Genomic DNA, 24,297 nt, shown 5'->3' with positions numbered 1-24,297 from the left:
CATCCTGAACCAGAATCTTTTACCTGGGACGAAGTTCATTTTCTCCTCACCTTATTTTCTAACGTAGTTGAAGTATCAAGGCTGTTCCTAAGTGCTGCCTTGCTCTGAAGATGTGCCCTACAGACACAATGATGTTAAAGGAAGTGGAGTCCCTGGACAACATCCCTGGGATGCCCTGACAGAGGACAGAGGTCAGGTGCAATATCAGTGCTGATGGCCCCTAAGGGATGGCAAATGGGATGCAGCCAGGCAGAGGCAGCCCCATTACCTGTGTGCTGCAGGATGGGCACAGACCCCTCCCCACGCATTAGCAATCGTGCACAGCTGTAGGTTTACATTCCAAATCTCACCAGGAACGCTGAGATGAGTTTCATGGAGAGTTCCAATGGAAGCAGACAGCATCTCTGCTACTCTGGAAAGCTAGCTTTGCTTTTGCACAACCACCACCACCACCAGAACTCCTGCACAGTGCAGAACCACACTGCTATGCACCCCTGACTGCAGCCCGCCAGCAGAGCACTCACCTGTTGCCTTCTCAGGGTTGTTGCACATGAAGCACTGCCAGGCTCCCGCTTCCTCGCTGTAGCCAAATAAATCAAAGAACCTCACTTCTTCCAGGTGCATCTGCACGTGGTCCAGATCCTGGGCCAATAAGGAAGAGAAACCAAACCCCCTTATGCTTCAGGACCCTGCATCACAGCAGGAGCTGACAAGTGCCCTCTCTCACTGGTCTCATGCTGAAAAACAGCCTGCCCAGGTAAATTGCTGAGCAGGACATCTCTCTCTGCCATTGGCAGCACCCACTGCAACAGCTCTCTAGAAGCAAATTGTGGGGCTGAGTGCTTTCCACCTCCCTTCCACCAGAGCCCACAGCTGAGCTCCTTCTTTCCTCCAGCCCTCAGTGTTCTCCAGGACCCCCAGGGCAGTGGTTCCACATGCTGGGGACCTCCTGTCTGACAGGTCAGATCTGTCCATGGGTTCCCAGTGCAACCAGAGGGAGTGGCTGCTCTTAACCTTTTTCTGTTCTCTTTTTGTTGTTGTTGTTGTTTATAAGGAAGAAAGTTCTGAACCCACGCCCCATACAAGAAGCACTATAATAATAACATTTTAAAATGTCAATGTGAATGTTTCCAGAAATGAAGCAACAACAGGATGGATTTATCCTGCACAAAACACATCCTGGTACATGTGATGCTATCCTTCCACTGAGAGCAGGCAGCAAAGTGAGGGCTGGGCCAAAAAGCCAAGGTGATGCCTGACTCTATGAAAGGCCTGCAGAAAGCTCAGCTGCAGCTCCAGAAGGAGCCAGGAGATGCTCTGTCTGAGGCCATTAAAACATGGTGTAATTTGTTGTCATTTAAAGCCCACCATTTAATTTTTATAAAGATGATGACCTCACATTTAAATGGACGTCAGATAACAACCACCACAATGCTCTCTGTGCAGAAGGAGCAGGCAGGAAGGCTCAGAAAACATTCCTGCTTGTTTCCTCAGGAGCATCACCAGTCTGCAGCACAGCCCAAAGAAAACAAGAATTCATGCAGTAGATGGGAACAAAACCCTGTGCTGCCAGGGATATGGGCTCACCCCACTGAGCAAAGGGGAGCTGTGCTATTCTCACCTTTTCTATCTGCTGGGGCAGGAAGGGCTGTGTGCCCTGCCCCAGGGCACTGCACATCACAGCACAATGTGGTTGCATTGCTCTGTCTGCATTGCTGAGGTGCTTACTGCCCCCTGAAGAGGAACTGCATGCAGCTCAGGAGCGTGTCTGGCTGCTGTGCTGTGCAATGGGAGAGGTGCACAGCCTCCCCTACCATCCTCCCACCCACCTGGGGGCTGTGAGGTGGACAAAGCACATGGGGCACTGCTCCCAGTGGGTCTGTGCAGGGCACTGTGAGGATGGAGCTGAACAACAAGCCTGGGATCCTGAGGGAAACCTTCCAACGTCTTCAATGAGCCATGTGAAAGGCAAATGTTGGGGAAATACTGAGGCAGCCGTTGTCCTTTTTCACTCTGTATTCCTTGTATGCCAAAACAAGGAGCTGATTCTGGGAGATGAAGCATGGGGAAAATGACTCACTGGAGAGGAGAGATGCATCTCATCCTGCCCTCCATCATCTGGGAAACGTCAGTGACCGCACTGTGAGAACGCAGCACCTCATTCTGCTGCACAGAGGGAGAAGGCAGACAAAGAGCAGAGAAGGACAGAGCCAACAGTGGCTTAAAAATGTGAATTATTCCCCTGCAAAGCTGCTCAGCAAGAGGCACTCAGAGGGAACCAAATGTCTGCTCTGACACACCACGATGCAACACAACACACTCTGCACAGCTGCAACCAGCACAGCCTTCGTACTCCTGGGTAGAGAGCAGAGAGGCAGCGGAATGGAGATCTGTAGGGATGCACATCTGGAAGCACTTTACTCCCGGCACGTTTTGAGCTGTGTTGAATCAATATTTTTTGTGGCACGATCCCGTTGTCCATTTGGCTTTTGGGACAGCACTGCCCAGCAATACGGGCATTCTCACTGCAAGGCATCTGCTGCAATTCCTTGCACACACTGGTTGGCCCAGTTCTGAATTCCGACAGCGAGGTGAAGCTGGAAATACTGCTCAGAATTTACTTTGGGATAAATCACTGGTGCAATAGCTTTTCCTGCTGGTTTGCAACACTCTTTCGAACACGCATCAAGGAAACGTCTGCATTGATTTATAGTGGAGCAGAGGTCACAGCATTGGCTTTGCTGGGTGCCTGCTGGCTGCCAGCCTGCAGTGTTCCCTGCGTGCTCCCACATCACCAGCAGCATCCCCAGTTCTGGCACAGCCATTCGAACAGTGCTGTAACACGGGGTGGGTAGACTTGGGTAGAGAACACGGTGTTCATTCTCAGCGTATTCCAAACGTCATCAAGAGATTTCAAAACATTTTAAAGGAAAGCATCCAGAAATCTGCTTTCTGTGCTATTAGAAGAGGAGCGGGATTAATAGCAGCAATTGTTTTGTCAAATCATTCGCTATTTTGGAGTCCATTGGTGACAGGAAGACTTTGGACACCAAAGCATTAGGTTTTTGGGAAGCACAGCCTGCTGGGCAGAGCGATGGCTGGGTCACACCATGAGTGTTCCCATCAGGTTTTGGCAGATAAAGGTAAAGGAACCCTCCTTCCACCCAGCAGGCCCAGGTCCCCGTCCATGAGAGCTCCATCAAACTTCACACAGTTGCTCAACAGAAACATCACGGAACCCAAATTCAGATTCTACATTACATGCAAAACAAAAATGGAGGAAGTAGTTGCAGCAGCACGCTGCGGGGAGCACCGCCGAAGCCATTCCCCTTCAGGTGCATCACATCAGTCCAACAGTCCTTGGCCTCCGGAGCTCTTCCCATAACCAGCATCTCCTGGAGCTCCCTCTGCCCATCCATTCCGTCACAAGTGATCAGCATCTCATTTTTCAGCCCCACTACTTCAGGAACTGGGAGATGCTCTTCCTGTTGGGCAGTGCCAGGAGTTCCCCAAACAGGCTGAATGCCTCTCTGAGAGCAGCAGGATTGTGCAACCAGCGCGCTGGGGACTGATGACATTTCGAGGCATTTTTCAGAATGGGAACACACAGGGCACTGTATCTAAGCCTCATGAAAGCACGCTCTTTTCCAAACCCTTTATTCACCCCAAACCCTTCTGTGCTCCACCAGTTCTGACCTGACCAACGACAAGGATCCAAGTTAAACAGCACTGTGCAAATAGAGACATCCCTAATGCCTCTGGATGACTCCAGCTGGGATTTCCATGCAGATAACAGGCTGGATGGGGACTCTGCCGAGCCTATGTCCAGTGGCCCATAAGCTGTGGGCCACTGCTCTCACACTGCGGCAGCAGCTCCCTGCTCTGTCCAATGCAAGCTTGGGGGTTCAGAAGCTGTCTCTAATAAAACTCCTGTTTTTAAACTGCCCACAACTGTTGTAAATTAATCTTATCCAGCCAAACATGTTTATGCCTCCAATGTCCTGAGAGACAGTGTTTTAAAACCGTGTTTGACAGTTCATTGCATCCCATTCCGCTGGATGGAGATGTTCGGGGATGAACAGATATTTGTTTCACAATCCTATAGCGTCCTTTTCCAAGAAGCCCGATTAACAGCTTTGAAATGGCATTCTCTGAAATCCTAGAGACAGTAAACAGCTTTGAAAGAGTAATCTTTTTAACTGGTGGGAGCAAGCAATGGTGAGTGTGCAAATGATCATTTTCATAACAGTCAAGTCTGTGCTTAAGGAGGCAAATTTCCCAGCGGCTGCGTGACTCAGAAGCAGACTTAGAATCATAGGATGACCGAGGCTGGAAAAGAGCTCTAAGATCATCCAGTCCAACCATCCACCATCCATCCATCACAATATTTCCCACTAAACCATGTCCCTCGGTACAACATCTATACGTCCCTTCAACGCCTCCAGGGATGGTGACTCCACCGCCTCCCTGGACTTCCTAATCTGCAGAACTTCTGATGGATGGGAAGGGAAGAAGGAAGGGAAAAGGGCCTGTTTTTCACAATGAGAGCACAGCAAACACTTGTTACAGCTATTTTAAAAGTTCTTCTTTTTTCTCTCAGAGGAAAAGCATACTTACCTTTTGGTGTGGGAATGTAGACTGGATCATGGCAGTTTCAAAACTGTGTGTCCCCTTGAGCTGTGTCTTCTCCCATAGGGCCTTGAGGACTTGCACTGAACTACTCTGCATTGACAAAGGTTCAGCAAACAGGCTCTGAAAAAAAAAACGTTGGAAAGTGCATTTGGAGCATTTTTGGCTCAGCCATTAACCAAGAGCATCTTGTTCCTTTTCATACCACGGCAGCCATGCAGGTAACAAGCAACTAGTTCATTTCTCTTTCAGGAGTGATGATGGATGTACATGCACAATGTTAGATGAATGCCTACAGGTTTCACCTGCTCCTGGGGCTTTGCACTGAGCTGAAAGGGCTGTCACCTCCAAGACCTCCTGCCCCAATGGTCTGGGATGCAACCAACTGCCTTGAAATACTCTACTGTTGCAGTGCTGGTAGGTTCTTCACCATATGAACTGCATACAAAGCCAATATTAAAAGAGTGGCTGAGAGAGCTTAGCATTATTCCTCTACTATATCTACAACATGATCTTGTAAATAGAAAATGCATTTGCATGCTGGAGCCAAGTTAAGAGCACACAAGCAAATCCGATGTTCCGTACTTCTAATGCTGGATTGCACAACACGTGCAACCCAGCTGGATTGCTCTGCCTGAATTAGAGCTGAGAAACAAAGTGCCTGGGGCTGCCGCCGGGCATGAGGAGCCTGCAGCCTGTTAGCTGGGGCTTAGACCAACTGAGGGGGAGTGCTGGGCACTGCACACCAATGGGGGAAACCAACCCCGAGTCTTATGGTGGTACAGCATGATTTTAATGACCGAATCCAAGAGCACCTCCTGTGTCAGGTACCCATATTCTCATTTTCTTCCTCTTGTTAATTATCACTCTTCTGCCTGACAGTCAGCTCTGCACTGAAATGTGCTGCCTTCCTTCTGAGCGAGAGCTGCCCAGCCAAGAAAACAGCAGTACATGAGTTTCACAACTTCCATCTGAGATGTTTGAAACACGAGACAGCTACCCATTAAAATTTCTGAAATTCAATAAAAAGCAGAGCCTTGAAATTGAGGGTCTGCTCTGGAGACCATAGAGAAAAAGTATTTCTTGCTTCTACTGCTGCGGAGTCCAAGAGAACATAGAGTGAGCAGCAGTCAGTGAACAGAAACACGGTGACCAGTGTGGACATCTGCAGAAATTGTGACCTAGGCATCACAGCCATACTGCATTATTGTTTTTTCCAACCATTTCTATACTCATTTCTAGGAACAGAGGGAGGAGTGACCTGACCTTCACAGCATAACCCACTGTGTATCAGCTCCACATTCCGGATAAACACTTTGCATTTCGAAGGGTGCAGTAGGGTAGGGTGAATGACAATGATCAAATCTATTTAGGTTAAAAAACAATTTAGGACCCAGTTGTTTTACAATAAGTTCATCTTGAACAGTGTACTAATTAAGAGAAATCCTTACAAACTGCAAAACCACCTCAATCTGCCATGATGTAACCTCAGAGGTGAGCAATCACTCGAGTCACAAAAGCTCACCCAGCTGGTTAGGAGTGCATTCCGACAGATTAACCCCTAAAACATTGTTCCAAGCACAACATCAGAGATATGCCCCACCATTGCCCTGCACACACCTGCTGGAAGAGGAACATGATGTGGATCCACAGTGGAGGCTGATGGCTGAGCAGTGTGAAGCTGGATTTGCTGTAGAGGCAGTAGTGGCCCTTCAGGGGACAGCTGAAGAACAGCTTTGCTACACAGCTTCTCATGGTATCTGAAAGTAAGTAGAAAGAATATGAAAGTCAGACGCATACCAGAGGTATAGCTGCCCCTAGCTGGGCACTGCCATGCCTGGGGATGGCTCTGGTGCACACAGTGCCCAGGTTAATGAATGTGAGCACGAGTGTGTGTCAGCAGAGCTGCTCCAGCTTTCTAGGTACACGTAGGTAACCCACTGCCTGGGAACAATCCATGCATTATTTGAGTTACAGTGGTAATCCTGTACTATTAAGTGAAGCCTGTTAATAGGAGAGGAGGTATGCTTATCAGCTTCCCATCTGGAATCAAACCCACCCATAGAGACAAAGCTGGAGAAGAGGAAATGAATATGACTTTTATAACGGCGGTTTTCAACCATTTCCTCAGTTTCCCTTCAGTTTGGGTCAAAGATAGGGATGCAGAGAATAACTGTAGGAGAAAAGGGTAACGATTGGAGCAGTCAGCTTCAGGAAATGATCACCTCCTGGAGCACCACCAGCCATGCATGCACATGGCTCAGTGCAGGGCACGCATGTTGTCACACAGATGGCATGATGCTGACGGGCACTGGGCGGCCCCTGCAGCACCATCAGAACAGAGCTCAAATCTGAGTGGAAAAGGCCATGTTTGGGAGCACACAGATTGGCTCAACTTCATTACTGTTCTCTGCCTTCCTAACCTAACCTAGCCTGCCTTCCTTCGCCCTTCACTGCCGGGGTTATGATGCACCTGGGAGGGTGTCCCTCTACTCAGCACCAGCACCGAGGGCTGCTCACCGCTGCATGAGGCCAAGATGGTGCCACTCCTATGCCATGGCCCCTGGCTTCTGCAGTATAGAATAGCAAACCGCAGTGGGAGGCTGCTACCTCCAGATAAATGGCGTCTGGAGAGGTCCATGTGGCCATGAGCACATCCACCTTCCTGCTGAACTGCCCCCTGCCCTGGGGACATCTCTGCAGATCCCGTGAGCACAAGGACCATCCTGTGCCTTTGGGTCAAATCCAAGCACTCATAGCAGCTCTGTGGGATAAAATCCCCACTGGTATATCCCTGGTACAGCAGAGGAGAGCCCTGGCAGCACCCAATGCTCCATGGCCCCACCAGGGCCGCAGCTGCTTCCAATCAGTGCAGAAGCACCGGGCTGCGGCGGAGGTGAGCGCTGCAGGGGAGCTGTGAGCTTTTCCATCACCTCCTCTGTATGGTACCAATTACCCCTCGGCACAACGGAGTGCTTAACAACAACCAGATTCAGGACAGCTGCAACCTGCTTCTCTGCCACCTCCTCCTTTATCAGCACTCTGTCTCTAAGCCACAGAACATGTGTGCCCATGGCAGAGCATCACGGGACCAGGAGCAGAGCATGATACTGAGGGGCTGAGATGCTGTTCATTGAATTCAGCTTCAGTGCCCAAGAACTGGATGATGCATTGGGTCTCCCTGGTCTCTGCTCTTTTAAGGCAGATATTTGCCTGGCTGAAAGGCTCTCAGCCTGGAATTTACCTAATCACTTGTGAAAGCAGGTACAGTATAATTTTCAGTATAATTAATGCACTGTAGCAATCAGTTCTGCCATGAAATTACATGCGGCAAATTACGTGGTGAGAGGCTCCTATTTTGCATGTGTTGAGTTTGCTTCCTGACAACTTCATTACATCTTCTCCCATATGCATAACAGGACAGACAGTGAGCCACCACTCCCAGCGAATCTTCTGTCATCTCTGATTTACAGAGCCCTGCCAGCTGGCTCTTTCTGGACTGTGCAGTCCCAGGTCAGTTCAGTCTCCTGCATTTAGGGGCTCTGATGATCCTCGCACTCCTCCCACAGGTCTGCTTTGTCATTCAGGATTCAGACTGTAATCAGTGTAGACAATCACTTAACGATGTCATCATGACATATCTGTATTTCTTCATAATTCTTCTTTGCTCCGTTTGCTTTCCAGCCCGCAGAGAACGTTCAGTTGCACCACATCTGGAAAATCTTCAATATCTTCCAATTCTTGGAAGCGATGCCCTTGGTACTGGTGTCCCATACCTGGCAGGGGCTCCAAACACCAATCCTGTGCCTTTCCAAAAGCACACAAGTGTCTCCTGCCCAAGGCAGCATGCCCAGGCAATGCTTTGGGGGATGGCATCTGGGTTGAGAGCTGAAGAACTCAGCAGACAGGTTGGACACCTCCTGCACTAGAAGCACAAGCATGGTTCTGAATCCTGCTGAAGTGAACAGCACTTGGCCTGTCGTTAATTATGACTGCTCTGAACTGCCTATACTGTGCATTTTCTCTCTTTGATATCCTACATTTCCAATTCAACAAGTTCCCACATGGCCAACTGTGTGCGTTTAGAAACACGTTAATATTTTCTAAACATTTTACTTAGAAAGTGAAGCAGGTAAGTTTGAATGAGCCTTTATAGTGTGCAGGGATCGTATAAGCCCATCAGCTGCCAGGTTTTTGATGGAGTGGTTTTTGTAATATCTGAAATATGAACAAAGCTGTCCCCCGTGTAAGGAGGCAGACATTTCTTTGAGCATATTTGGAATGAGTCACATAAATCTCCTGTTCTGCACATGTGCCCCTGCTCAAGGAATTTCCCCAAGAATGCTAGATGTGGATTTCCAGGAAATTACAATAGTTGGAATGAATTTTGAAATAGTCACATGCTCAGAACATATCATAATAGGTACTTCAGAAAGCAAATGGAGCAATGTATTTAAAAATATTGATTAACACAAGATTGCAGCACATCCAGCCAGATTGCTCCCTCACATGTTTCCATTGTGACTCTATGAAACAAAAGTTTCATCAATAATAATAACAATTTCAAATAGCAGACCTGACATTTTTGTCCTTCTTTAGAAATTCCTGCAGAAATATGAGCTTTTTTAATAAATAGTTATGTCTCTTTTATGAGTGGAGACTTGTTAACTCACTGACCATAAAAAAAGTGAGCAAACAGGCAGAGAGATATCTGATGGAAATTAAAATCTGGGTTGATGTAAGAGACTTGAAATTAATTTGAGTTACTCTCTGTAATCAACACAAGCCATGAAGGGCTGGAATGCAAAGTACTCACAGGCAGCAGCAGGTGGTTTGATGCACACATCTCCTTGTGTCCCGGTAACCAACAGCTGCTCAGTGCGAGCAGGAGGCTTACAGCCCAACCTCCATCATTTTCCTTCAAGGAGCATCAAGGATGTGTTTGGCAGCACACTGCAATCCAGCCCCACCTCCATGGGCCTCACAAAAGCAGCTCTCTCACACTTCAAGACAAATATCCTCCCTTGATGAAAGCAGGAATCATTAAAGGGGTGTGGTGAAGTAGGATCCAGCCTAAACTGGAGCACCAGGACCTTATGCAGTTGCTTTCAAGCAGCATTTTTTGAGGAACGTGGTGGCCCAGCTCCGCAGCTTGTGTTGTCACAGCCCATAAGCTTGTTCAGGTGTGTGCTTCTCACTGGATCATAGAATGGTTTGGGTTGGAAGGGACCTTTTAGATCATCGAGTTCTGACCCCTGCTATAGGGATGCCTCTCAGTAGACCAGGTTGCTCCCAGCCCCATCCAGCCTGGCCTTGCGTGCTTCCAGGGATGGAACATCCACAACCTCTCTGGGCAACCTGTTCCAGTGCAGCCCTGCTCCTGTTGCATTTGCTGCCCATTTGCCCAGGTCCTGCAATAACTCTTGTGTTAAAGCTGCTGTAACCAGAAAGGCTCAGACCTCTTACCTTCAATAACACAGTGGTCAGGGACGGGAATCCTCCTCCCCATCTCCATGACGTATGCTTTCACTTTACCCAGGTTTTCCTTCAAGTGCAGGTAGAGCTTGTCGTGGCACTCCGCAGGACCCTTCCCCAGCACCACGCTTCCTTCCTGGGCCTCTCCTCCAGCAGGTGCTGGAGAACCTTCTGATTCTGTGCAATCGATACTCTGGTGTGAAACCAAGGAATTTCCCAGTTGCATTTCTTCAGCATCGACACTGAAAGGCAACTTGTCATTTTCTTGGCTGTCGTAGATCTCGGTGAAGGAGATCCCAGCTGTTACATCCCCATTCTCCTCGTCTCGCCCGCTGTCTGTGTTCACCCCCTTCATGCGGACTGCATGCAAAGCCAGGCTCTTGGACCTGGAATGCAATTAGGGAAAAGTGCTTTGGAATGGAGGTATGGCAGAGCACAGTGTGGTGAGCAGTGAGAAAGGACTCTTTTGGACATTTGCTCTTCAGAGTTAGCACTGTGCAGCCAGCTCTGAGAGTTGAGCACAAGGCTAGCTTAGCCAAGAGAAATACCTTCCACAAACACGCATTTCAAAAGCAAATGCAAGCCAGTTTTAATAAGCAAATGAAACTGAGTCCTAAACATATATCACAACATCTGCATGAAATAGAAGGAGCCAATCATCCTATCTGTGAGAAACTTATAGCCCCAGCCCTGCAGCGTACGCTTTATTGATCACGTCATAAAGATGCCATCCAACAGCCATTCAACTGAACCACGACTCAGCCTGCAGCTCTGCGTTACCCACACCTACACTCAGCACAGAACAAAGGTCTCCATTAGAACAGGAGGCTGGAAGGGAAGTGCCTGGAAGCAGGCGCAGAGCTGATGCATGTCCGTATCTTCCTTTCCACAGTCATCTGCGAACATTTTCCATCCTCCCTGCTGTTTCAGAGTGCAGAACAGATTCAATAAATAACTTGGAATTTTTTTGCCAACCTTTAAATTCATGGATATGAAGTTGGTTCAAACTCCTTACAATGCCCAGAGGTATCACAGAACCATTTCTCAATATTTGGATAACGTTTCATTACGAAATTGATATTCCTGAAAACCACTTGTGCATTTAATAGAACCATACCTGTTAAATCTCATATCCTTCCTTTCTTCTTTAGAAACCTGGCCTAAGCTGTATCTTCTCACTGAGCCAGGGGTACTGGTGTCAATATTTATTTTTTCTTCAAAAGCCTGTATTTTCTCTTGAAGTTTTTCATCTTCTTCATTTCCATTCACAACAGATTTTAAATTGCCCAGTGGCACAGGGGATACCGTGTCTGTATCATTTTCTGTCCTGGGGAAGCAGAAAGCAGAGATTTAGCTCCAGCACACTTTGCTCCTCATGATGCTGATTCTGCATTTCCACCGCTGACCCACGCCATGTGCCTGGGGAAATAATTCTGTTTCAGCAGAGATTTACGTAGAGGTTGATTAATCATTCTCAGAAACATCTTCCAGATCAACATCTCTGTCAGATGGATCAGAAATACTGAACATCTCTGACAACGTTGGATTAGAAACTGCATGTGCTGTATCTGCACAAGCAGAAAACCTCTTTTCCTGATAGTCCCACTGGGAAAAGTTTTTCAGCTGAACTTAAACCATTCCTCCAAGCTTGCTAAACAGTGACTTCTTACATTATTTTCATAAACCAAAAGTAGAGCTAATTGCAGGGTTTATAGAGGGCTGTGGTTTTAACAATTTGACAAAAGCACATGCAGTTAGTACTAACTTAATGTACTCTGAGTAAGAAAAACATGTTTTGGAACTCAACACATGGAAAGAAATGGGATCAGGAGAAGTTCTCAATAATCCCACCCGGAGTTCTGAAACAAGCTGGTGTTGCTTCTGGTCCCCTTGGCTTCCTTCTCCACCTTAGGAGCAAACATCCCAATGGCGCAATCCGCGAAACACAGATATAGAAAAGCCACAAACAAGGATTTTAACACACCGTCCTCAAAGCAATTGCATCTCAGCAAGTCGTGCTCACAGCTGGGAAGCCCCTTAACAAGTCTCAAACACTGCAAATCAGCAGTTGTGGAAAGAAAGCAAATTTGAAGAAAACAACTGCGAGCACTGCATCACAGAGCGGGCTGTTTGTCTCGATAAAGGCAGCTCAGGATTCCTCTCGGGGGACTCAGCAAGTTTTGTCCTGTTTGGTTTTTAATTCAGGCAACAACACATTAACACTGCAGAGCGTTTCTGAAAGAAGTATTCTAATAAGGAACTGTAGTATGACCTTTGCTAAGAAATCCTTCTGGAGACGTGGGACAGGACTGGGAGTTGGATTAGATGACTTTGTAAGGTCCCTTCCAACTCAACAAATTCTATGACTCTAAGATTTTGTTCATTTGAAAGATGCCAGCCCAGCAGCTCTCTCAACATTGCTCTCACTGTTGCTGATGAGTGCTAAGGCAAGCTTTTTGCACATACATGTGTGTATATAAAGCCCCGAGTGGGGATGGATGAGCTGATGGCTTTGTGAATGATGGAGCCAAGCCAGCAAACCTTGATGGTGGCTGGAAGTAAGAGTGGACTTTCATACCAGCACCTTTCTTCTAGTGACAGGACAGGAGGAAATGATCTTCAACTGAGACAGGGGAGGTTTAGGTTGGATATTAGGAGGAAGTTTTTCACCCAGAGGGTGGTGAGGCACTGGAACAGGTTGCCAAGGAGGCTGTGGATGCCCCATCCCTGCAGGCATTCAAGGCCAGGTTGGATGTGGCTCTGGGCAGCCTGGGCTGCTGGTTGGTGACCCTGCACATAGCAGAGGGTTGGAACCAGATGATCATTGTGGTCCTTTTCATCCCAGGCCATTCTGTGATTCCATGATTCACAAATGATTCTATGATTCTTTTCCAGCATTCTCCAGTTGAGCCCTGATGGCTTTGCAAAGGAAACGCAAAGAGAACGCATCCGCTAAAGAAAGACATCAACAAAGCAATATGTTAATAAATACAGAGCTCATCACCAGACCTTGCACCCCACCTTAGCACTGACCTGGCTGATACCAGGACCTCCAGCAACCACTTGCTCTCTCACACATACCAGCTCAGCACCCAGGAAGACAAAAGCGCCTCAGAAGAGTGCAGCAAAGCCCCTGCCCTGTGCCCAATGGGATGCTGGCAGCCCTTCCTGCCGGCCTCCCCTTGCAGCAACAGTAAAATAAACTATTGTTTGAAATCTTGGCAAAAGGCATTCGGTACATTGCTGAGGTTGCTGGAGTGGGATCAGCTTACACCAAAGCTCGGACTGGTTTCAAGAGGGAAAGGATGCACAGACCTATCATGGGTCACAAGGAACCTTGCTTGCAAAACACTCAATGCTGTTGTGCTCCTCATTGTTCCATTGCTGTCAGGCTCTCTTTAGAGAACTTTAGAAAGCCATCTAACTCAGCAATAAAGAGTGAGATATTAATTTAAAGAGCGTTTGTCTGGACTGTCACCAATATCAGCATCACCCATCTTGTGCTTCAAGTGGGCAGAAGAGTGCCCACAAATAGAAATTACTGAAAACACAGCGGGATGGGATGGCTTCCAGATGCAGCTCTGCAGGGAAGCAGTGTGGATGGATGGAGCACAGGTCCTTGTGATGCATTAATGCACAGCTTTCAAGGCATGGTGGGATGGCATGGGCAGGCAGGGAGAGGCTGCAGCTCAGGACCTGCCTCCACTCATGGGGAGGAAGCTATCATGAGCTTCCAAATATTGCCAGAAACCAATTACCTGGCAGAAAATGAAAGGCAACTGAAAAGTAAATGAATGCTAAAACGACACCATGTGCTCAAGGAAGGAAAGGTACCTCCAGCTGCTGCTAACCTGAGCAGCACTGCTGCCATCTCTTACCCCCCAGTCCTTACCCAGAATGATGGCTTGGAAACATTAATTTTTCTTCCTACCTTTTCCTGCCTACTTTTAATTGACTGTGCTACACTTGTTGGTTGGATCTGCCCGTTAAGACTCTGTATGTGTTCTTCAAAAGCCCCTCTGAGATGGAACAACTTGCAGTAGAGCATCACATGGTTTTAATTACACTCTCTGCTAAATGCATGTAAAATTCCCAGTGTCAAACAACTCCAAGTGAGCCGTCATTCCAAAGAAATAAGTTTCTTCTTATGTAAACATACGATTCTGGAAGGAATGGTTGCAATCCAGCCACACATTTTAAAACTTTTATATTCCTTCCACAGCACAACTGCTCTGGATTGCTGCTCCTTGAAGCACTGCAGCAGAAATGGCAGCAGCACTGCAGCCAGCACAGCTTGCCATGTCAGCCTCTGGGTCGTTCCCACTGAACATCAGCACAAATCAGAAGCAGCTCTTTGTAAATCAGTGGAGGTCCCTCATTTTAGCCTGAATTTGCTGCTCAGTACTTGCTCCTGTCTGGGTTAGCTGATGCTATGCTTGATAGAGGCCTGAAATGGTATTTTAATTTCCTTCCACAGCAGACACAGCTCTGCCCTGCCCTCTCCTCCCCCAGCTCCACACACAATGCAGTATTTTGCATCTGCATCCACACACGCACACACCAAGTAGCTTCTACTTTTCAGCAAAGCAAGTCCTTAACTAAGGGGTGTTTTATAGAGAAATGGGACAGTAACACTTTAACAAAAGCCTTTTCCTGTGCTTTGGATAAATGATAGATGCAGAACATTAAACAAGGCATAGGAAAACCACAGCATATTAGCAAATAGCATCATTTTTCTACTGCAAATCAAATGGCCAGTCCTGGGCAGCAGGCACAATCCTTGTGCTTTGCGTGTTTCTCCCAGCCCTGCAAAACGAGTGGCTCCAGCAGGGCTCCTCTCCTCTCTCATTTCTAACCCTCCAGGATACCAATTAGTTGTTTCTCAGATGACCTCCATGTTTTGGCTCCGGCCCTACGTCTGTCTCCAAGGCTGTCCTTCATGGTTATGAGTTTTCTGACATCTGTTATGTTTTATATCACAGCATTAGTATCCCCTTTGTGCCCTCCTGACCCACGTCAGTGTACACAATGCCAATGATAAGTCTCTCCCTAATTAAAAGTGACTGCTACCAGCTATCTAAGTGACACCTACATCCTTATTGCGACAACCACAGCATTGCTCCCCATGCTTTAATCTTAGGACAGAGATTTGGAGAAGCTGATTGCTACAGCAGTCGGGTACAAGTTCAGGATATTTACTCAGAGCTCTTTAAGTAAACCCATGTCACAGAGCTGTGCCAGCCATTGTTCTTCTCAGCCTCAGTGGTTATCTTCTACAGTAAACCCAGCGATAGTTGCACAGCCTGACTTCACTGGTTTATTTTGAAAGGAAGCCTTGCAGATTGCCCATGTCTGCTGATGCGGACACGGCTTCCTTTCTGTGCTTTTGGAAATGCTCAGACTTGAACAGCTTCTTTGTTCTCCAGTGCCAATGACACAGCTGCTGCCATGTGATGTGCAGAAGCACCTGGCATTGCAGGCACCTGGGGATCATCCCTACAGCCTTAAGTTGCTTCTACAGACAGAGGTGCTGTCCATTATGTGTAAGGGTGAGCTTGCACACAGACCTATAACCAACGCAATCCAACAGCTGAATGTGCATCAACTACAACAAAACACAAGGGATAATCGAGACCAATTTGCAAATAGCAACATGGCAGCTCCCAGGAGCTCCTAGTGGCTCACACAGCCCTGTCACACCCACCGGCTCTACCTGGCTGATGCTGAGCTGCTGTTCTCCAGCTGCCTGACCAGGAGCTTGGCTATGGCAGTGAAGCTGTTGCTCATGCGGTAGATGTCTCTGCTCTGGGTGCCCAAGATGCCAGAGAACGTGTCAGTGAGACTCTTAATTTCCAGCAAAAGGATGTGGTGAAAAGAGTGCTCCATGTTGGCCAGCTGGTTCACCAAATACATCAGGCACTTCCTGGCTTGCTCCTGGACAACACAAGGAGATAAAAAGAAACAACTCTAAACAAACAAATGCAATGTTTGCTCATGCAAGGTAGGTTGTGTGCACGTTGGGCACACATGGGCATGTGTGCATGCTGCTAATGAAAGCACTGTCATTAGGGAAGGGTGGTACCCCTCGAGGCCAAATGCGGGCACATGCTGTGCTCATGTGCCCCCAGCTCAGCGGGGAGCAGACCCTGTGCTCAGGGCTGTGCCGCACAGTTCATGGCTGGTTCCATCTTGGAGTCTTTGTTATGGTTCCACTGCATGAATGGACATGTGTCCAGGTCACTGCCTTGCCCACGTTGCCCTCTGCAGCTGCAGGCACTCTAGAGCAACCAGGCAGTTACAACCAGCTCCATGCATGCCCCCAGCTGTGATGAGCACACAGCCAGCAGCCAATACCTCTTTTTCCAGTGCACAAATATGTTTCCTGATTGCGACTTCCCTTCTGGATCCACTGCTGCACGTAGCATTGCCCCCAGGACCAGCCTTTAGCAGTGATCCCAGCAAAGCTCAGCACTGCAGTGTCCTGGGTGCCACTGCAGTCCCCCCAGACGTGGGCTGATGGTGAGGAGTTCAAGCATCCTGTATATCACATATGTGTATCACAGCAGCTCTCCTTGCACTGCAGTGCATCACTTAGATGAGACCAACACTGCAGCAAAGAGGAGTTTAACATGAGATTTCATCATAAGATCTCACCACTGGTGAGATCAGTCCTATCAGTCATGCCACACACTGCAGTCTGATATGCCCTTTGTAGCCACAGCTCTGTGGAGCAATTTACCCACAGGACCACATTCCTTGCCAACTAGGATGAAAGAGGCTATTTCAGATCCTAATCTAAAAAAGCACAGATATTTTCTAACAAAGATACCTTATCTCTGCTTGGCAAGTGCACACAAATCCAATTCCAACTATTTTTGTGTGCACATGTGCAAATTCTCATACTAAAACACAAGCCCTAAAGATAAAGAAATGCATGGGGGGTTTCTGTGTTTTATTATAATTGTCCTAAGCAGTTTGGGTTCCAATGTGCTGAAAACACCTGAGTGGCAGAAGCAGCAGAAGGAGAAGCCAGCAGCTCAGCAGCTCATATTGGATCCTCCAGTGGGACAGCAGGGCTTGGGTCGGGGCTTCCAGCCCAGCAGATCCTTACAGAAACTGGGAGAAACTTTGCTATTAGAACCTGTGCCAAAATGCATGCAAAGGCACTTTAGGAAAATAAAGGCTTCTCATCTTACCAAGCATTAGCAGGTAAGGAGGGGAAGCAGCGCATCACATGCAACCTCCCTATGCTGCAGGGCAAGAGCAGTATTGCCTTGGATTTCAGAAGAAACTCCAAATTCCTCTAGAATCATGTAACAGGAGAGAAAACACCACTGAAGGTTGGCTTCCAAGCGCAGCAGGCCCATAAAAGCACACGGGAGACTTTGGCAGGACATCACCTGAGAGCTGTGAGAGACGTGTTGTGTGAAAAAAGTCAACTTGCTCCAAACTAAAGGCAAATGGCTGCCCTATGTCATGGCACAGAGGAACGGTGCAGCAGTCAGAAGAGCCCTTCAGCCCCATGCAGAACCAGTGCAGGTACTGTGGGGTGGGCTGAGAGCTGCGGCGGAGCCTTTTTCTCAATGGCTCAAAGGAGGCTGGCTGTTGAGTAAATATTCCCTAACTTATTTGGAAGACATTTCTCCCTCCTAGAGATAAACACGGGCTCAATTAACATTTAAAACACATTTCTGTTTCCTAAACAAACTGTGCAGCAGACGTAACTGGAAGAGAAGTTCTGAGCGTTGCCGTGTCGCTTTGAACCAGCTGGAGCTCCTCCAGCCCGCTGCAACGCTGCTGCTCGCCTGGAGCGAGCTGAAAGAACAATAAACCCCGCCAGCCATGTCATGTGTAACTGTTAAACAAAACAGAGTCACGGCAAAACAGCTCGACATGAAAGCCGTCATTATCTCCGTCGCAATGTTTTATCCAAAAAAAGAAAAAAGCAAAAAAAAAAGCAAAAAAAAAAAAAACCAAAGCAGAAAGCCCATTTGGACAGAACTCGTTGTTGTTGGGAGCTGTGGGTGTTTTCTGATTTTGTGTGTCTTGCAGATATTGCAGATATCTCTCACGTTTTCTGGCACTCTGTCTGCTGGGAGGTGAGGATCCAAGCCATTTGGTGAGGTGTGGCCAAGCACTGTGCTGTACCTGAAATCTGGGCTGGGGAGACTACCAAAGAGATGACAGGGAGGCAGAAGGAGCTCCAGTTTCCAGTTGGCTCAAAACACACACTTATTGGAGGAATGAATCTGAAATACCCAGCTGTGCCCCGAGGTGGGGTTTTGCTTTGCACTAATTTACAGCCAATGAACAGGGTCTGATTTCAGCTTCGCCCACTGGACCCTCTGCTTGTGTTTGCAGCCTATGCTCTAAAGGGCCAACCCTCAATCCTTGCCACTTCTTTTTGCCAAGTGAGCCTTCCAGTGAAATCAAATATCAACAAATAAAATTCCAACCCTACCATTACCTTTCATTTCTCACTCGCTTTGCTTGGCCAGAAAGGGGCTGCAGGTGGGGGCTCACGTCCATAGCCCCAGCACTGGGGCAGGATGAGGGGAGCAGCAGAGGAGTTCCAAAAGGCACTTCCATGGTGTCTGGCTTAGGGAACAGCCTCTGGGACTGCTCTGCTGCTCACAAACCCTGCTGGACCCAACCTACGTAAGCTAGCTGGCAGCAGGGATGCCTGGAACACAACAGTTCCACTTAAGTCAGAGTAGAACTTCAATACTTTCTTGTGGTGCACTCATTTTTATCAGCTGAACCTTTAAGGCTGGTCCAGCTTTCGTGATGCCAGATGTGTTTCTGCTTACCTAATTGCAGGCTGAGCGCCTGTGCTGCAGTGAGCGATGCTCAGTAGATCAGTGAATTCAGTCTCAAAGGCTTTTTCCCTACTTTTAAGGTGCCTGATCTGCACAGCAGTGCCCAGAGACAGTTATCCCATGCAGGTTTGGCCATGGGAAGCTACGTGCAACTGCACCAAGCAATGGATTAAAATAGGAGAGACGTACTCTTCCGGGTAGCCTGGTCTGGTGGTTAGTGACTCTGCACATAATAAGGGGTTGAAACTCAATGATCACTGTGGTCCTTTTCAACCCAGGCCATTCTATGAAATATTCTGCTGAATGCAGAAATAAACATGGCCCACTGCAGCTCTTGGAGCCTTTAAAACCTCGAAGAGAGGGACTGAGCCCTGTCTATATACACAGGACTGTGTTCTCCAGCCTACGTGGGGAAAAATCTCCCTTGATTTGGCACAAGGATCACAAAGTCCAGGGGCTGGTGGAATTCAGCTCCGCAGAAATTAATTATCCATGTCACTGTGTGGCAGGCTTCAGTGTCACACTCCACAAATGGTCCAACTTACGACATACTACTCATTTTCTGCCTGGGCAGCCAAGTTTTATCACAGCCATAAAAGCCTGACTTATTTAGCCAAAACTCTGTGATTTCAGAGCATTAGTTTTGCCTTCATAGAACTGATTTGAGGCAGAAGGAAAACATCTATTGCTAGCAAGGAAAGACAGTAAGCTTGTATCTGGGAATGGAAACCCGAATCTCATTATAAATCAGGGTATGTCAGATATAAGCCAGGACAGCGTGGTGCCCTGGGACACCCAATAGTTCAGGCACTGGGCCCAGGCTGCCCAGCAGTGCTGACCACACTCCGAGCCTGTTTGCAACACGTGGCTCTGGTGAGCATCATTCCATCTCCGCACTGCATACTTACGATGGAAGCAAGAAGCCCACTGCAAATTCATACCTCTGTCCTAAAGGTCATGAAACAGCTTTTAGGAGTTTGCCACTGTACATCACTGTACAGCACAGAGCTCCCACAAGGTCAAACCCCAAGCTGAATTAACGTGAAGATGTTCCCAAGATGAGGTTCAGCCCAGCACCGCCTCTGGGCACTTCCATTATACAGACATTTGTCAGAAGTATTCAATTAACTCTGGCTACAAATCCAAAATAGTTGGATTACATGATATTAGGAAGTTCATATTTCATCACATGCTTACAACATTCCTGAAGGCTATATGCACTTAAAATTCAATATCATACCAAGGGGCTGCAAAATATTTCTTTTCCTTTTCTTTGCCTTTCATTTCTCTTACTGTAGACACTGCAATCTGAGCTAAGCTGCTGGGATAACGACAGCCGTGTGCATTTATCAACTAGGAGCTTTAGATGATAGAAATAGAATGTATTCACATAGAGAACAGATGCACTGTTAATTAGGAGCAGTAATAAAGAGACTACACTCTAGTAATAATGATACCACGTTCTAGACATACTGCCACCTTACAAACCATGGAGACATTTCTGGTAGGATGCTCTCTGGTTACTCCAGAATATTTAGCATAAGGTTTAACAAAAGAAGCAGACAAACAAGAAAACACGTGTGCTGAACCAACCAGCCCATCCCTTTAGTTTCCTAATTACCTCATCAACGCGTCCAACAGCCCCAAAGATCTTCGCTGTTTGCCCAATCAAATGTGGGAAACTCTCACCAATTTCTTTTAGCTCTGGAAGAAACGCAGCCAAGGCCGTTGGGTCATAGCCAGATACTTCTGTCAGTATGTTTAGGATAATGTCACTGTGGTTGGGGTCTCTCACAAGCCCCAACAGACACAGAATACATTCTTTCAGCACCTATTTAAAAAGAAAAAAAGAAGAAAGCTGTGGACGTATTTGTGAATGGTGAATATACACAACAAAAAGAGGCGCTGTACATTGGAGGGCTAAAAGCAGACCGTGAGACTTTGATTCAGTGGAATAGCTTTTCACCCTCACTGACCTCTGCACATAGCTATTTGCTGAGGTCAACAGAAGTTCAGCTCAACATATGGAAGAAGGGTAAGCTGTAGCCTTGAAATATTACAGTTATGCATATATAAGTAAGAAAATACTCCATTGTTAAGAAAAAAAAGGCCCAAAAAAACCTTCTACCCCCTCACCAACATTTCTCTTGCTTTAGGTTCTATACTTACAGGATTAAAACAGCATAGGTCTTAGTCATCCCTAACAATACAGTAAATTAAAGTACTGGTAAAAAAAATATTTTGTGTCCCCCAGGAACTAAACAACCTGACAAGGTTAACAGTGGTCACAGAGCTAAAAATAAAGGCTAGCTCCTTGCTGCACGGAAAATGCCACGGGCAAGCTGGCATTGCTTATAACAACACAGTTTTCAAGAGGCCAAGGGTTTAGACCTTCAAACATCTCACAGGCAGGACGGAGCACGTTCCACTTCCTACTAAAGTATTCTTTCATACCTGTGCTACTAAATGTCTACTAACACACCTCTGGGTCAGGGAAACTGAGGGATGTGCATAAATGCATTTCAGAACAGACTGGTGAGACCTTCCACCAAATTCCCATGGCATGGCATTGGGTTCCATATCCTCTCTTGTGCATCTCTTGGCTCAGATACCAATGTCCCAGTGGGGCAGCAGCCCCGGTGTCCCCAGCCAGGACGCAGCAGTGGCACACAGTGACCTCAGACACATCGGCTCCAGCAGAGCCCCTCCATGGCCACATGGGGTTCTTTGGTCTCTTGCTTCCAAAGGCAGCTCTATTTCATCTGTGACAGCACGTTATGATAAAGCTTCCTCAGCTATTTGGAGGGAGGAATTAACCACTGCTGATTCTTCTTTTAGAAAGGTTTTATAGACTTAATAAATTAGCAAAGCTTTGTCTTATTCAAATGTGCTGTGAATGTTGTGCCATTCTGAGAGCGTGACACATAGTGCCTTAATTAATCTTCAGCTCACTCTTAATCGGTTCCTAACTCATTCTAGCTTTCCTTGATATGTTCATACAATTCTAACAGAAGTGCAATGATGGGAATTGCAATCCAACTGACAGAGGAAGAGCCAAATAGTAGAATAGACAGTCCCAGTTTATAAAAACGATGACTGCTGGACCACAACATTTATGTTCTTTATGACCGGATGGAGAATTTGGAATAGAATTAAAGAATGGAATTAATGAAACTCTATGGCAAACCACAGGAAAGCTCTGTTGTGGACTCCAACTGAGACAGCCACCAGCAGTCAGAGCCAAGCCATCTGAAAGAGATAAACCCCCCAGAAGGAGGTGCAGCGCCGAGCAGCTCGTCCACTCACAGCCTTACCCCGAGCTCTTTCCTCCGTGCCATGAGCTGGAGCAGCCGCAGGAGGTGCTGCTGCTCGGATGGCTGCAGGTGGCCCATCAGTGCCAGAAGCTCGGGCAGGCGGTGCGCCATCGGCTGTGGCTGCTTCTCATATAGGGCAGGCAGGACACGCAGCAGCAGCGAGTTCCCTGCCAACAGAGCAGAGGAGAGCATTACTGCACAGCAGTGCTGCGTGGCTGGGGAGCAGCCTGGACCATCTGCATCCACCTGGAAGCAGCAGGACCAGTCATCGGCACAAACCGTGGAATACACAGGAGGAATCACAGAATGGCCTGGGTGGCAAAGGACCACAGTGCTCATCTGGTTTTAACCCCGTGCTATATGCAGAGTCACCAACCAGCAGCCAGGCTGCCCAGAGCCACATCCAGCCTGGCCTTGAATGCCTGCAGGGATGGGGCATCCACAGCCTCCTTGGGCAACCTGTTCCAGTGCCACCACTCCCTGAGCTTCTGGTTTCTGTGGGCTGGCCCAAGGAGCCCAGTACGTGGCCCAAATGGAGCAAATCACAGCAGGTATAACAATGCATATAAAGTTATTTCCTATTCATTATGATTTTCATTCCCAACACAATACCAGGAGAGGGTTGCTTGCAAGCTTTCAGATTTGGATCATACTCCATTGAGTCCTACACTCAACACTTGTGATTTAAATGGATTTAAAAAAACAAAAAACAAAGAAGGCTAGAAAGCACATAAAAGCTGTATTTTTCCTTCTCTGAGGTTCAGACTTTCAAATTAAATAAGCAGCATATGGAAAGAATAATTGGTTATTAAGAGAGCTAAATGTGCATGACAGTAAATTTGAACATAAATAGTTAAGGATGCCATTTCCAGGAATAGAAAGGAGCCAGAGAAAGTCAACTGTAGACAGACTCAGATATGCAAAACCCTCTCTCACACATTTTCTTAAGATGTCTGCGCATAATTCAGTTTGAAGCCCAGGCTCATACCAAAATATATAACTTCACATCGCTGTACATGCCTGCTTCAAATATATTTAAGTCTCACTCGAACAACATATGGAAAACATCTGCCTATTGCAATGTAGCATGGCTTCTTTTTGTACAAGTCCTTAAGGTCCCCTTGAATTTGGTTTCCAATAGGAACTAGCACTTTGGCCTGCTGCTTTTTCTTCCACTTAAACCCAAGCCCTATAATTTTGCAAGAGAAGCAGCTCAGTTCCCAGGTGGCAGAAAGAGGACCTATGTGTCAGACCTGACCATCTGGCTCATGCCAGATACATGAAGAGCAACACAAGCTTTGCAACACCACCTCTGAGCCAAGTAGCTGAAATGCAATTCATTGTAGGCTCCAAAAGCACCCAGCTAGAGCCCTTCAGAGTACCTCAGCCCTGGGAGCGCTTCTGCACTGCTCAGGCACTCTCTGCATCTGACCCCAAAGCACTTTGCTGCTCCTAGAGCTGCTGGCTTCTCCCAGGGCCCTGCACACAACCACCACAACTCCAGCCCCACCTCTGTCCCCGGGGCCATGGGCAATTCCTGTGCTGTTCCATGAATGGAGCACAAAGCCAGCTGCAAATGAAGGAGATTTGCTGATAGTTACCCCAGGCAGGTCAGCAGCAGTTCAGTTCTGGCTGCTCTCCCCACACCTCCCCCATGCTACAAGTGGGATTGTGCAGTAATTAAGGGGCACGAGTACCACTGTTTTACCATGGGATCAACACTCCTGTGTCACAGAGGTTCTTTTGAAAGTGCCTTTTTAATTTGTATATTCAGCAAAGATTTGATCGGTTCTTTTTCTTAAACTAACCAGAAAAAGTAACCCAAACTAACCAAAAGCAACCAAAAGTAACCAAAAGTAACCAGCAAAGCACCAATTTGCCCAAAGTTCAAATTAAGGTTTTCTAGTTTCTCATTTGAGTTTGAAATTGAACAGTTTTATAAGCAAATATACTGAAAATTATTTCCTTCTCTGGATAATGTGTTTGCAGAATTAAGCCTTTTTGGCACTTGCACGTGCTTAGCTTCCACTGGAGGTTTTCTGTCCACGTAGAACAGATGC

The 24,297-nt window shown here is 47.2% G+C and overlaps 1 protein-coding gene across 10 annotated transcripts in view; it reads right to left on the bottom strand.

Annotated features, from left to right (window-relative positions):
* Positions 1-24,297, bottom strand: part of VEPH1 (ventricular zone expressed PH domain containing 1) — a 58,156-nt gene that overhangs the window by 9,254 nt on the left and 24,605 nt on the right. For 7 of the 10 annotated variants that reach the window (XM_052686081.1, XM_052686083.1, XM_052686080.1 and 4 more), the window contains 8 exons: positions 22,238-22,404; positions 20,545-20,754; positions 15,818-16,038; positions 11,222-11,431; positions 10,096-10,490; positions 6,250-6,389; positions 4,618-4,752; positions 525-642 (listed from right to left, as the gene is read on the bottom strand). In XM_052686081.1, coding sequence (XP_052542041.1) covers positions 525-642; positions 4,618-4,752; positions 6,250-6,389; positions 10,096-10,490; positions 11,222-11,431; positions 15,818-16,038; positions 20,545-20,754; positions 22,238-22,404 — 1,596 coding nt within the window. Of the gene's footprint in view, positions 1-524; positions 643-664; positions 3,569-4,617; positions 4,753-6,249; positions 6,390-10,095; positions 10,491-11,221; positions 11,432-15,808; positions 16,039-20,544; positions 20,755-22,237; positions 22,405-24,297 lie in introns of those variants that run through there. The other 3 variants (XM_052686086.1, XM_052686087.1, XM_052686089.1) reach the window with 3 other exon arrangements.

The sequence above is a fragment of the Tympanuchus pallidicinctus genome, unplaced genomic scaffold (assembly GCF_026119805.1).
Source record: "Tympanuchus pallidicinctus isolate F22 unplaced genomic scaffold, pur_lepc_1.0 scaffold22, whole genome shotgun sequence".
Classification (NCBI taxonomy): domain Eukaryota; kingdom Metazoa; phylum Chordata; class Aves; order Galliformes; family Phasianidae; genus Tympanuchus; species Tympanuchus pallidicinctus.
This window is presented reverse-complemented; position numbering and strand designations above follow the sequence as displayed.